Source organism: Thalassophryne amazonica, chromosome 4, assembly GCF_902500255.1.
Source record: "Thalassophryne amazonica chromosome 4, fThaAma1.1, whole genome shotgun sequence".
Classification (NCBI taxonomy): Eukaryota; Metazoa; Chordata; class Actinopteri; order Batrachoidiformes; family Batrachoididae; genus Thalassophryne; species Thalassophryne amazonica.
Window position 1 is genome coordinate 119,866,592 of NC_047106.1, and position 12,232 is coordinate 119,878,823.

Consider the following 12,232-nt stretch of genomic DNA (forward strand, 5'->3'; position numbering starts at 1 on the left):
AGCATTAATTACACTGGAGGCAAATGCAAGACTTCTGCACGACAAGTGATAAGCTTTTACTCCCTGCAGCCCAAGAGGAAGGAGACTCTTGATGCAGCCCTGTTTGGCTTGGCAGTGCTTCTTTTAGAATTTAAACTTAATGCGGCCTCAAATGTCACGCGTCGAATTCAATCACCCACGCAGTTTACACCATGCACAGGGAGCGTCTCGAGTGTCTCTAAAATCTCCTGACAAATCACAAACACAAATATTTTTGTACAAATATACAACACATTTATTTGTACTGATACCAAGAATCCGTACAGAGTTGTCTTTTAGTCTACTGAATTGTTTGGGTACTACAGCGAAGTACCACTGTCCTACATCCACACATCCAGCAGTCCACGTGTCACCAAGCTGCTTTACTGCTACCAAAACAACTGAAAAACTGACATAGCTGACACACATCACTGTGTTTTATTCTAAAGGTAACACATTGTACAAAAAGCAAGTCTGGAAATTGTAAGAGATTCTCAGTTCCATTAAAAAAAAAAAAACTTTTTTAATCCCCACAATGTGTGAATACAAAAACAATGCACTTATCTCTACTGAGCTTCTGTCATGTTGCTTGTTAGGCAGCCAAGGGGGTAAATGGAAGCGGATAAGAAATGGAAAGCAATACGCCGGCTGATTCCTGTGTTACTAACACAGCAGCTTTTCAGAAACTCTTCACACTCTGTAGAGCCCTGGGGCTGCACAAGCCATCTGGAAGTGGTTAAGTGTCAGTCAATGGGAGGACATGTGACGGTAAAAGATTAAACAAATCTTTCCGCGCAATTTACACAACAGTACTAAATGACAGTGATGATGGTGAAAAACAAAACTGCAAATCAGATGTCTGAAGCCTCCAAAGGAACAGGGAACTAAAAGGCGTGATGAGTCGTGTTCGAACTGGCAGACACAACCCCCCCTCAGCAAGTCTCAGGCCCTTTGGATGAGTTTAAGGCCAAAGCAAGCAGACAGTCTGAGGAAAGAAGGGAGCGGAAGACTGGAGACTCCCTCCGTGGAGATCAGGTCGGCACAGTGGCCTCACCAAGAAACTGAAGGCACCAGAAGAACCAGAAGCGCTGTGGTCCATCGTAGGCTCTGTGGCATGCAGTGCACAGAACACTGGTTGCTTTTTGCTCGAACACCTACAGAAAAAAGACAACATTAGAGTTGCATCTCTATTGATTGTCATTACAGTGAATAAAGACAAAGAAATGTATAAATTTCCAGCACTGACATGATACTGAAGCTCCTGTCACAAAAAAGTCATGTGCATGTTATTGGCAACCATTGGTGTGCTATACTCACCACACACATGCAGACGTGCACTCACTACCAATACCGGTGAATGATAATGTGCAAGGCATTCAGTGGCATTTGACATAGCACATCATCTGCTGCTTCCTGGCGAGTGTTATATCAACTGTCCTCTATTGTTTACTGATACCCCTGTCACATATAGCTCAAATGAGGCCGAATGGTGCCCGAAGGAAAAATCAACCGACTGTCAGGAAACCTTGAGGTGCATTTGGAAAACATTGGAGGTGGAACAACCATCGTACGGCGGTCAGTGTGCAGTCTGACCGCTGTCTGACTGCATTCTAAACAACAGGATGGCATGAAAACGGAATTTGTGCTATTGTGATTGTGTTTGGAGGGGACGATAGACATGCTTCACAATGTGGGAACTTCAACTGCACCCCAAACACTCCTGGAATATATTATGCCAAACAGCAATCGGACCACAATTGTATGGCTTATAAGTGCATTATGGTAAATGGACTGCAATGATATAGCGCTTTTCTATCCGCATCAGACGTTCAAAGTGCTTTACAAATAATGCCTCACATTCATCCCGATGTGAGGGTGCTGCCATAAAAGGCACTCACTACACACCGAGAGCAATAGGGGATTAAAGGGCCTTTAGTGATTTTCCAGTCAGACTGGGATTTGAACTGAGGATCTTCTGGGCCAACGCCTTAACCACTAGACCATCACCTCCCCGCATTATTATTGCTCTTATTGCATCCTGGCAGCTGTCCAGGTACTGTAACTGTGTACCACCTACATTTGTACTGCGTTCAGAGTCGGAATCAGTCGGGGCAAGTCAAAGCACAGTCTGGATATATTATTGGCTCATGCCCATTCGTACTGTGTGTGATGGGGGTCTAAGTTATAATGGATTTGGAGTTTCTGAACAAACTGGTGCTTCCATCCTGTCACACAGACAGTGTATGCGTAGTGAGTTAGTGGCATGTTACGGAAGACTATGCAGTGTGCAAAGAATGAAGTTGAATGGTGAGTGTTTTGAACATGATCAAAACGTGTCGCACCCGTGCGAGTCCCATCAACAGTGTGGTGTTCTCTGACATGCTTGTGGCAAGTTGGGCATCAAATGCTACAAGTGCCTCTAAATGCCATGCACACACCTTCTGTGTGTGATACTTTTGGGTGGAACATCATATAAAGTGTTCCGACGCAAACCCAGTAAGTCTATTTACAAAAATACGAGGGCTGTCAATAAAGTAACGGTCCATTTTAGTTTTTTCAAAAACTATATGGATTTCATTCATATGTTTTTACGTCAGACATGCTTGAACCCTCGTGCGCATGTGTGAGTTTTTCCACCCCTGTCGGTGACGTCATTCGCCTGTGAGCACTCCTTGTGGGAGGAGTCGTCCAGCCCCTCGTCGGAATTCCTTTGTCTGAGAAGTTGGTGAGAGACTGGCGCGTTGTTTGATCAAAATTTTTTCTAAACCTGTGAGACACATCGAAGTGGACATGGTTCGAAAAATTAAGCTGGTTTTCAGTGAAAATTTTAACGGCTGATGAGAGATTTTGAGGTGATTCTGTCGCTTTAAGGACTTTTCACGGTGCGAGACGTCGTGCAGCGCTCTCAGGCAGCGTCATCAGCCTGTTCAAGCTTAAAACCTCCACATTTCAGGCTCTATTGATCCAGGACGTCGTGAGAGAACAGAGAAGTTTCAGAAGAAGTCGGTTTCAGCATTTTATCCGGATATTCCACTGTTAAAGGAGATTTTTTTAATGAAAGACGTGCGGACGGGTCCGCGCGTCGGGACGCAGCCGGCGCGGTGCAGCGGCACAGGAAAAACACCTCCGTGTTGATAACCATTTGTAAAATCCAGGCGGCTTTTGATGGCTTTCAGTGGAGTGAGTATATGAGAAATTGTTTAACAGGCAGGACATGTTCCAACTTGTCCTTAAGGCTTTCAACAGAGGTGTTTTTCCTGTGGCGGAGCGTCGCGGCGGCTGCGTCCCGACGCGCGGACCCGTCCGCACGTCTTTCATTAAAAAAATCTCCTTTAACAGTGGAATATCCGGATAAAATGCTGAAACCGACTTCTTCTGAAACTTCTCTGTTCTCTCACGACGTCCTGGATCAATAGAGCCTGAAATGTGGAGGTTTTCAGCTTGAACAGGCTGATGACGCCGCCTGAGAGCGCTGAGCGACGTCTCGCACCGTGAAAAGTCCTTAAAGCGACAGTCTCACCTCAAAATCTCTCATCAGCCGTTAAAATTTTCACTGAAAACCAGCTTAATTTTTCGAACCGTGTCCACTTCGATGTGTCTCACAGGTTTAGAAAAAATTTTGATCAAACAACGCGCCAGTCTCTCAGCAACTTCTCAGACAAAGGAATTCCGACGAGGGGCTGGACGACTCCTCCCACAAGGAGTGCTCACAGGCGAATGACGTCACCGACAGGCGTGGAAAAACTCACACATGCGCACGAGGGTTCAAGCATGTCTGACGTAAAAACATATGAATGAAATCCATATAGTTTTTGAAAAAAATAAAAAGGACCGTTACTTTATTGACAGCCCTCGTATAGATGCAGTTTAAAAATGAAAATTTAAAGGAAAACCAATTAGAAAATGTACAGATTTCAATAAACACAATGAAAATGGTATATTCAATTACTTTAATTTTGCACACCGATAGTTACCTAAGCAGCCAGGTGCAGATATCTAGGCTTTAGTTAAAAACTTGAGGTTTTGGAATTACTGGTTTTTGCATCCGATCCGATCATTTTCTTACACATTTCATAAATCTTGGTACAGTTCACTGAAAATGCAAATATTCTTAAAAGAAACATTATTGTTATCACAATTTTATAATGTTCTTCTTTCACAGCAACATTTCACAAGCCAACTTCCTGCAGACTGTCTTGGTCATGGTACCTTGTTCTTTATTCTTTGTTTTTATTAGTTGAGTTAACAGGGTTTCAAAAAGCAATAGTTTGGGCCATGTATCATGCTTAGTTATCATGTTACATGTTAACATACAGTGTGGAAACTAAGTATTTGAACACCCTGTGGTTTTGCAAGTTGTCCCACTTAGAAATCATGGAGTGCTCTGAAATTTTCATCTTAGGTACATGTCCACTGTGAGGGACATAATCTAAAAAAAAAAAAAAAATCCGGAAATCACAATGTATGATTTTTTAAATAATTTATTTGTATGTTACTTCTGCAAATAAATATTTGAACACCTACCAACCAGCAAGAATTCTGGCTCACACAGACCTTTATTCTGCACTCTTTACCTGTATTAATTGCACCTGTTTGAACTTGTTACCTGTATAAAAGACACCTGTTCACACACTCAATCAATCACACTCCAACCTGTCCACCATAGCCAAGACCAAAGAGCTGTCTAAGGATACCAGGGACAAAACTGTAGACCTGCACAAGGCTGGGATGGACTACAGGACAACAGGCAAGCAGCTTAGTAGAAGACAACAATTGTTAAGATTATTTATTAGAAAGTGGAAGAAACACAAGATGACTGTCAATCTCCCTCTGTCTGGGATTCCATGCAAGACCTCACTTTGTGGGGTAAGGATGGTACTGAGAAAGCTCAGAACTACACAGGAGGACCTGGTCAATGACCTGAAGAGAGCTGGGACCACAGTCACAAAGATTACATTAGTAACACATTATGCTGTCATGGTTTAAAATCCTGCAGGGCAGCAAGGTCCCCCTGCTCAAGCCAGCACATGTCCAGGCCCGTTTGAAGTTCACCAGTGACCATCTGGATGATCCAGAGGAGACATGGGAGAAGGTCATGTGGTCAGATGAGACCAGAATAGAGCTTTTTGGAATCAACTCCACTTACCATGTTCAGAGGATGAGAACAACCCCAAGAAAACCATCCCAACCATGAAGCATGGGGGTGGAAACATCATACTCTGGGGTGCTCTTCTGCAAAGGGGACAGGACGACTGCACCGTATTGAAGGGAGGATGGATGAGGTCATGTATTGCGAGATTTTGGCAAACAACCTCCTTCCCTCAGTAAGAGCACTGAAGATGGGTCATGGCTGGGTCTTCCAGTATGACAATGACCCCAAACACACAGCCAGGGCAACTAAGGAGGGGCTCCGTAAGAAGCATTTCAAGGTCCTGGAGTGGCCTGGCCAGTCTCCAGACCTGAACTCATTAGTAAATCTTTGCAGGGAGCTGAAACTCCAAACCTGAAAGATCTAGAGAAGATCTGTATGGCGGAGTGGACCAAAACCCCTGCTGCAATGTGTGAAAACCTGGTGAAAAACTACAGGAAACATTTGACCTCTGTAATTGCAAACAAAGGCTACTGTACCAAATATTAACATTGATTTTGACAGGTGTTCAAATGCTTATTTGCAGCAGTAACATACAAATAAATCATTAAAAAAAATCATACATTATAATTTCCAGATTTTTTTTTTTTTAGATTATGTCTCTCACAGTGGACATGCACCTAAGATGAAAATTTCAGACCCCTCCATGATTTCTAAGTGGGAGAACTTGCAAAATCACAGGGTGTTCAAATACTTATTTTTCTCACTGTATGTACATGTCATAGAATCCAATGGACGTTGACCTTCTTTGACCTTTACTTTGGAGACCAAGCATTCACCACAGTCAAGACTATTCAATTTATTAATCCTATTAGCTCAACCAGTAATTTGCATCACATTTTAACAATAATGAAAGAACTTTTGACCCCTGTACAAACTGAAATTGACCTTTGTCACCATTTTTGCTGTTTTTACCCCATAACTCCTGAACATTCAGTCATAGATAGTCCAAACTATACCTTTTGGAATCGTTATGATCAGACAAATAATGTGGTGTAGTTTTCAATTTGACACTTTTCTTTATAGCAGTTCTATAATTTCAGAAATGCAACATAAACAACCACAAATCAGAAAAGGTGGGACTATAAAATGAAAACTGTAAAATGAAAATAAAAAAAAAGTAAAACTGTTGCACTGTTCCTAGTTTCTCCACTCTCACTCACAAGCCAATAATTCTTTCGGCATTGTGTCTTGGTGGCTTCTCTAACTCGTCTTCTTACAGCATGGACATTTAGTTGATGACAACTGCCTACTTGAGGCATATTTACCATAAAGTACCACACTGTTTGTATTTCTGAATATTTGCTGGAAATAAAGTCCAAGAAAAATGGAAATGTTCATGTATCCATCCCGTGACATTTCTCAAGAAAACTGGCTGTAAAAATGATTACTTAATTCTTACAGTTCATTCTTATTGTTACAGTTGAATCTTTAGAATTAACTTCCCTTTTCCAAACCTCTTTCTTTTCTTGTTTCTTCTTTTTTACAATATGTTATAGGCCTTAAATGTAGGAATGGATGTATGATAACAAATAAAATAAAGCTGACCACACAAAACTATATGACATATGTTGGTTTCATACAGTCTTCAGTTCCATAAATACAGTAAGGCAAACAAGTATTTAATCCACTGTCAGTTTTGCAAGTTTTCCCACCTACAAAGAATGGAGAGGTCTGGAATTTTTTTTTTTATCATAGGTACATTTCAACTGTGAGAGACAGAATCTAAAAAAAAAAAAATCACATTGTATGATTTTTAAATAATTCATCCGCATTTTATTGCATGAAATAAGTATTTGATCAGCTACCAACCAGAAAGAATTCTGGCTCTCACAGACCTGTTAGTTTGTCTTTAAGAAGCCCTCCTATTCTGTACGCTTTACCTGTAACTGCACCTGTTTGAACTAGTTACATGTATAAAAGACGCCTGTTGACACATTCAATCAATCATACTCCAACCTATCCACCATGGCCAACACCAAAGAGCTGTCTAAAAACACCAAGGACAAAGCTGTAGAACTGCACAAGGCTGGGATGGGCTACAGAACAATATGCAAGCAGTTTGATGAGAAGGCAACAACTGTTGGTGTAATTATTAGAAAACAGAAGAAACACAAGATGACTGTCAATGTTCTTGGCCTGGGGCTCCATGTAAGATCTCGCTTTGTGGGGTGAGGATGATTCTGAGAAAGCCCAGAACTACACAGGAGGACCTGGTCAATGACCTGAAGAGAGCTGGGACCACAGTCATAAAGATGACATTAGTAACACACTATGCCGTCATGGTTTAAAATCCTGCAGGGCAGTAAGGTCCCCCTGCTCACGCTAGCACATGTCCAGGCCTGTTTGAAGTTCACCAGTGACCATCTGGATGATTCAGAGTAGGCATGGGAGAAGGCCATGTGGTCTGATGAGACCCAAATAGAGCTTTTTGGTATCTACTCCACTCGCCGTGTTTGGAGGATGAGAACAACCCCAAGAACACTGTCTAAATTGTGACGTATGGAGATGGAAACATAATTTTTGTGGGTGTTTTTCTGCAAAGAAGACAGGATGACTACACTGTCTTGAAGGGAGGATGGATGGGGTCATGTATCGTGCAATTTTAGCAAACAACCTCCTTCCCTCAGTAAGAGCACTGAAGATGGATCATGGCTGGGTCTTCCAGCATGACAATGACCCCAAACACACAAGCCAGGGCAAATAAGGAGGAGCTCCATAAGAAGCATATTAAGGTCCTGGAGTGGCCTGGCCAGTCTCCAGACTTGAACTCAACAGAAAATCTTTGGAGGGAGCTGAAATGCAAAAACTGTAAGATCTGGAGAAAATCTGTATGGAGGAGTGGACCAAAATCCCTGCTGCAGTGTGTGAAAACTTCTGACCTCTGTAATTGCAAACAAAGGTTTCTGTACCAAATAATAAGGTCTGTTTTTCTATTGTATCACATACGGTACTTATTTCATGCAGTAAAATGCAAATGAATTATTTAAAAATCATATAATGTGATTTTCTGAATTTTTTTAAGCTTCTGTCTCCCACAGTTGAAATGTACCTACGATAAAAATTACAGACCTCTTCATTCTTTGTAGCTGGATCAAATACTTATTTTCCTCAGTGCAGAAGTCAAAGAAAATGTGAGGATCATTATTCCCCACCACCACCACATTTTCTGTATCTGTTGTGTGAGCCGCCAGAAGACGAGGTACTGCTGGCCCACCACCAGAGGGCGCCCTGCCTGAAGTGCGGGCTTCAGGCACGAGAGGGCGCTGCCGCCATGGACACAGCCGGGGGTGACAGCTGTCGCTCATTACCTCTTGACAGCTGTCACCCATCTACTCAACATCATCTCACTCCATAAAGACCAGACGTCATCTCCACCTCGTTGCCGAGATATCATACTTCATAGGAGGTAATATCCTCAGCCTTTGTGGAAATATTGAGAATCTGTTTATTGTGAGTGTTTGCAGGAGTTCCGGTCCTTTTGTGGAGGCTGTGCAATACGGCACTCTTTTTCCTCTGAGGACGCGCTGCAAGTATTGAGTGAGAGGTGGAGGTGGCATTCCCACCGTTGTTGTTACTGGGTGTACACACACCCACACTTGACTGTCTTTGTTCTTCGCCAGCAGTACCAGATCCGACAGTCGGGGACGGTGATCACCTGGGAATTCGGGACTTGGCGGCTCCAGTATTCACCAGGTTCTGGGGCGGCGGAAATCGTGTGGTTCCGGCTCTTCTCAGGACAGACGTCTTCTATCCTCGAGCCTGCCCACACGTCACCTCTGTGTATTGACTGTTATGATATTCTGTGATTGTCTGTATGTTCGTTGTGCACATTCACAACATTAAATTGTTACTTTTTGGCTCATCTATTGACCGTTCATTTGCACCCCCTGTTGTGGGTCCGTGTCACTACACTTTCCCAACAGTATCATTCAAACTTTTCTGATTTGGGGTTGTAAAAACAAACAAACAAACAAACAAACAATAATTTAAAACAATAGATTGTTGAACTGTATACACTTTATATAAAAATAATTCCTTCTTATTCTTATTTTTATTCATTCACTTTGAAGGTCAAATACTGTATGTTCTGCAGCTCCAGAAGAACTTTATATGTGGAAGATGGGACAAGAATGGCTCTTTTGACAGTAAAGGTTGCAGACCCATGCACTAGACCATCACCTCTCTGGAATGACTGTCCAAATCTGAATTTGGCTGCCTCTGTACAACCAGAATGTCTCTCTGGGTGCCATCGATCACTCTCTGATCTTACTGCAAATGTTCCTCTATGCCAAAATTCGCTTTGCTTTGCTTTCCCCCTTTGAACTATTCACATTAAAGAAGCAATTGTTTCAACCTTTGACACTGTCAATGTGGAGAAAATCAAAGTGTTTAACAAATCACAGAAACTCTGCTACTAAGTAATCCCATTATATTTTTGATGAATTGGTTCAATCAGCATCTGTTTGCCAGAAAAAAAAAAATGTGCAAAGAAAGAAAACTTCAATATGCTGGTTATGTTGCTTTCAGCAATGCAAAGTTGCTGCTCACCATGCTGCTGGAAAGGTAATTGGCTGTGGGAGAGTACGAAGGTCTGTGTGGGTGAGGTAATTAAAACAGTATTAACGGAAGAAAATTTGGCTTGCACAACAGCTGCAGTGACCCAATTAAACTTAGATCATAGGATTGGTACGCAGGGAAAACGGCGTGCATCGGGATTGGATTTCAGAGGTCATGTGATCACCCGGTGCGGCTATGTTATCTATCTTACCAGAGGAGGTGACAACTCGAACTTGGGAACTGACTGCTCCTTCTCCTCCCTCGCTGAGTGTGCGCACCTCAATGATGTAGGTGCCTCCTTCTGGCAGTGAGAGCATGGTGGAAGGGTTAATGGTTCGTGTCACCTGGCTGTGGCCTCTCCCCTCCTGTCTGAGTAATACCTAAAAACACACACATACCCGCTCACTTTTACACACTGACACATATAACGTAGCTTCATTCATACAATTTTTTTTTTTCTAAAATAGTGAAGTTGCAGAAGGACCACTACCATGTATCCGATGACATCTGATTCATTGTCTTTTGCCTTCACTTGATCCCAGCTTAAAGACACGTTATTGCCCTCTTGGATCCACATGAGGTTGCCTGGAGGCTGTGCTGGAGCTAAAGACAAAATCAAAAAGTCCAGCATTGAAAAAAGTCATGGTATCTATCGTTTTCAGTTTGGAGATGTCTTCAATCTGATATTGAAGTTTAAACTCATCCTAACTCCACAACATAAGTGGGTAAAGAGGTGGAGTGTGGGTAAGATCAGCATGACTAATGAAGCCTGAACGTGCCCCCATCTCATAACTACCTAACAAAACTAAGGCTAATAGGCTAACTTTGGTTCAGGCATGTGATTAATGCATATTTTATGGATTTGGAGGTCATTTTTGAAACCCGTGGCTTGGGTGTGGATATTAAAAACTATGAGGTAAAGACAGCCTCGACAACCAATTGTCAGCTTGGGACTTTGACGAGGGCGGTCGCATCTCCGTCATCATTATCTCTGTTCTCTGCTTTAACCTTCAAGTCCCTACTTCACCAGACTGTGAATTCCTCAAATTATATTGGATACTGGATCTATTGAACTACTATTGGATTAACCATGGAATTGATCAGCTGGTCTCTGAATGCTAGTGACACCATTTTTTCTACAAGAAGGTCAGGACCACAATGTCAAATGTGTATGTGCTGTCTTTAATTCTGATGTGTGCCATTATTACAGTAAAGTAATAATTGTGGACTAATTGCTGTCTGAGGTAACTGGAGTGTAAACATAATTTCTCCGCTGTGAGATCAATAAAGTATATCTCATCTCGTCTCTCATCTCATTGATGTACAGCAATGATACCTGCTAATTAGTACTAATGGTACTCGTATATAAATTAATACTAAAGTTTCACTCAACAGAAATGCCGCTGTAGACTCAAAAACGGTTGAGTACACAGCAGTTAGCTCTTACTGCTTGTAGATAGTGAATGGCTTGCCTACACTTGTCACACTGGTTGTCACTCAAAGTGGCTACACTCATAATTTTTCCCTTCATGGTAATTTTACTTTATGGTTTTAAAATAGGTTACTTACATATAAATTCATCTAGTGTGCAGCTGTTGTGAATGGAGAAACTACCCATGGACACCAAAACTGATTTTTGTACCAGGGTGAAAACATGTTCTCCTTGTATGGGCACACTGTTTGTATTTATATGTAGCTGATGACTTGTCTCAACAAAACTAGCCATAAAAGTGATGATCCTGACATTTAGTTTGTCCAGTTACTTTTGGGCTCTGAAAATGGAGGGAATACATATAAAAATGGCACTAAATTCTAAAAGGTAATGTGATTTTTTAATTTTTGTTAAAACCCTTGAATTAAATCTGGAAGTTGACACTACAAACACATGATTGTTTTAATTTGTTTCCATTGCGGTGGTGTACATCGGCGAAATTACAGGGTGACATGATGGCTTAGCACTGTTAGCTCACTGTGCTAAGCTTCTGTGTACAGTTTGCATGCTCAACCTATCTTCGCTTGGGTTCCTTCTAGGTCATAAGGCTTCCTCCCACTTCCAAAGACAAGCAGGTTTGGTGAACTGGAACCTTTAAATTGATTAGGCATGATTGTATGTTGATTGTATGATTGTGTATGATTGTGTTTGTCTGACTATATGTGACCCTATGATAGACTGGTGTCCTGTCCTGGGCGTACTTGGCCTCTCACCCATTTACTGCTAGGATAGACTCCAGCTCCCCTGTCACTCTTAATTGGAAGCGGGTATACTATACTCAACAAAAATATAAACGCAACACTTTTGGTTTTGCTCCTATTTTGTATGAGATGAACTCAAAGATCTAAAACTTTTTCCACATACACAATATCACCATTTCCCTCAAATATTCTTCACAAACCAGTCTAAATTTGTGATAGTGAGCACTTCTCCTTTGCTGAGATAATCCATCCCACCTCACAGGTGTGCCATATCAAGATGCTGATTAGACACCATGATTAGTGCACAGGTGT

The 12,232-nt window shown here is 41.9% G+C and overlaps 1 protein-coding gene across 1 annotated transcript in view; it reads right to left on the reverse strand.

Moving 5' to 3' along the window:
• Positions 1–250: 250 nt before the first annotated feature.
• cntn5 (contactin 5) overlaps positions 251–12,232 on the reverse strand; it is a 918,586-nt gene continuing 906,604 nt past the window's right edge. Inside the window, exons 22-24 of the mRNA XM_034168485.1 lie at positions 10,218–10,330; positions 9,939–10,107; positions 251–1,172 (exon numbers count right to left, since the gene is read on the reverse strand). Of these exons, the coding sequence (XP_034024376.1) occupies positions 1,069–1,172; positions 9,939–10,107; positions 10,218–10,330 (386 nt within the window). The 3' untranslated portion in view covers positions 251–1,068. The remainder of the gene's footprint in view (positions 1,173–9,938; positions 10,108–10,217; positions 10,331–12,232) is intronic.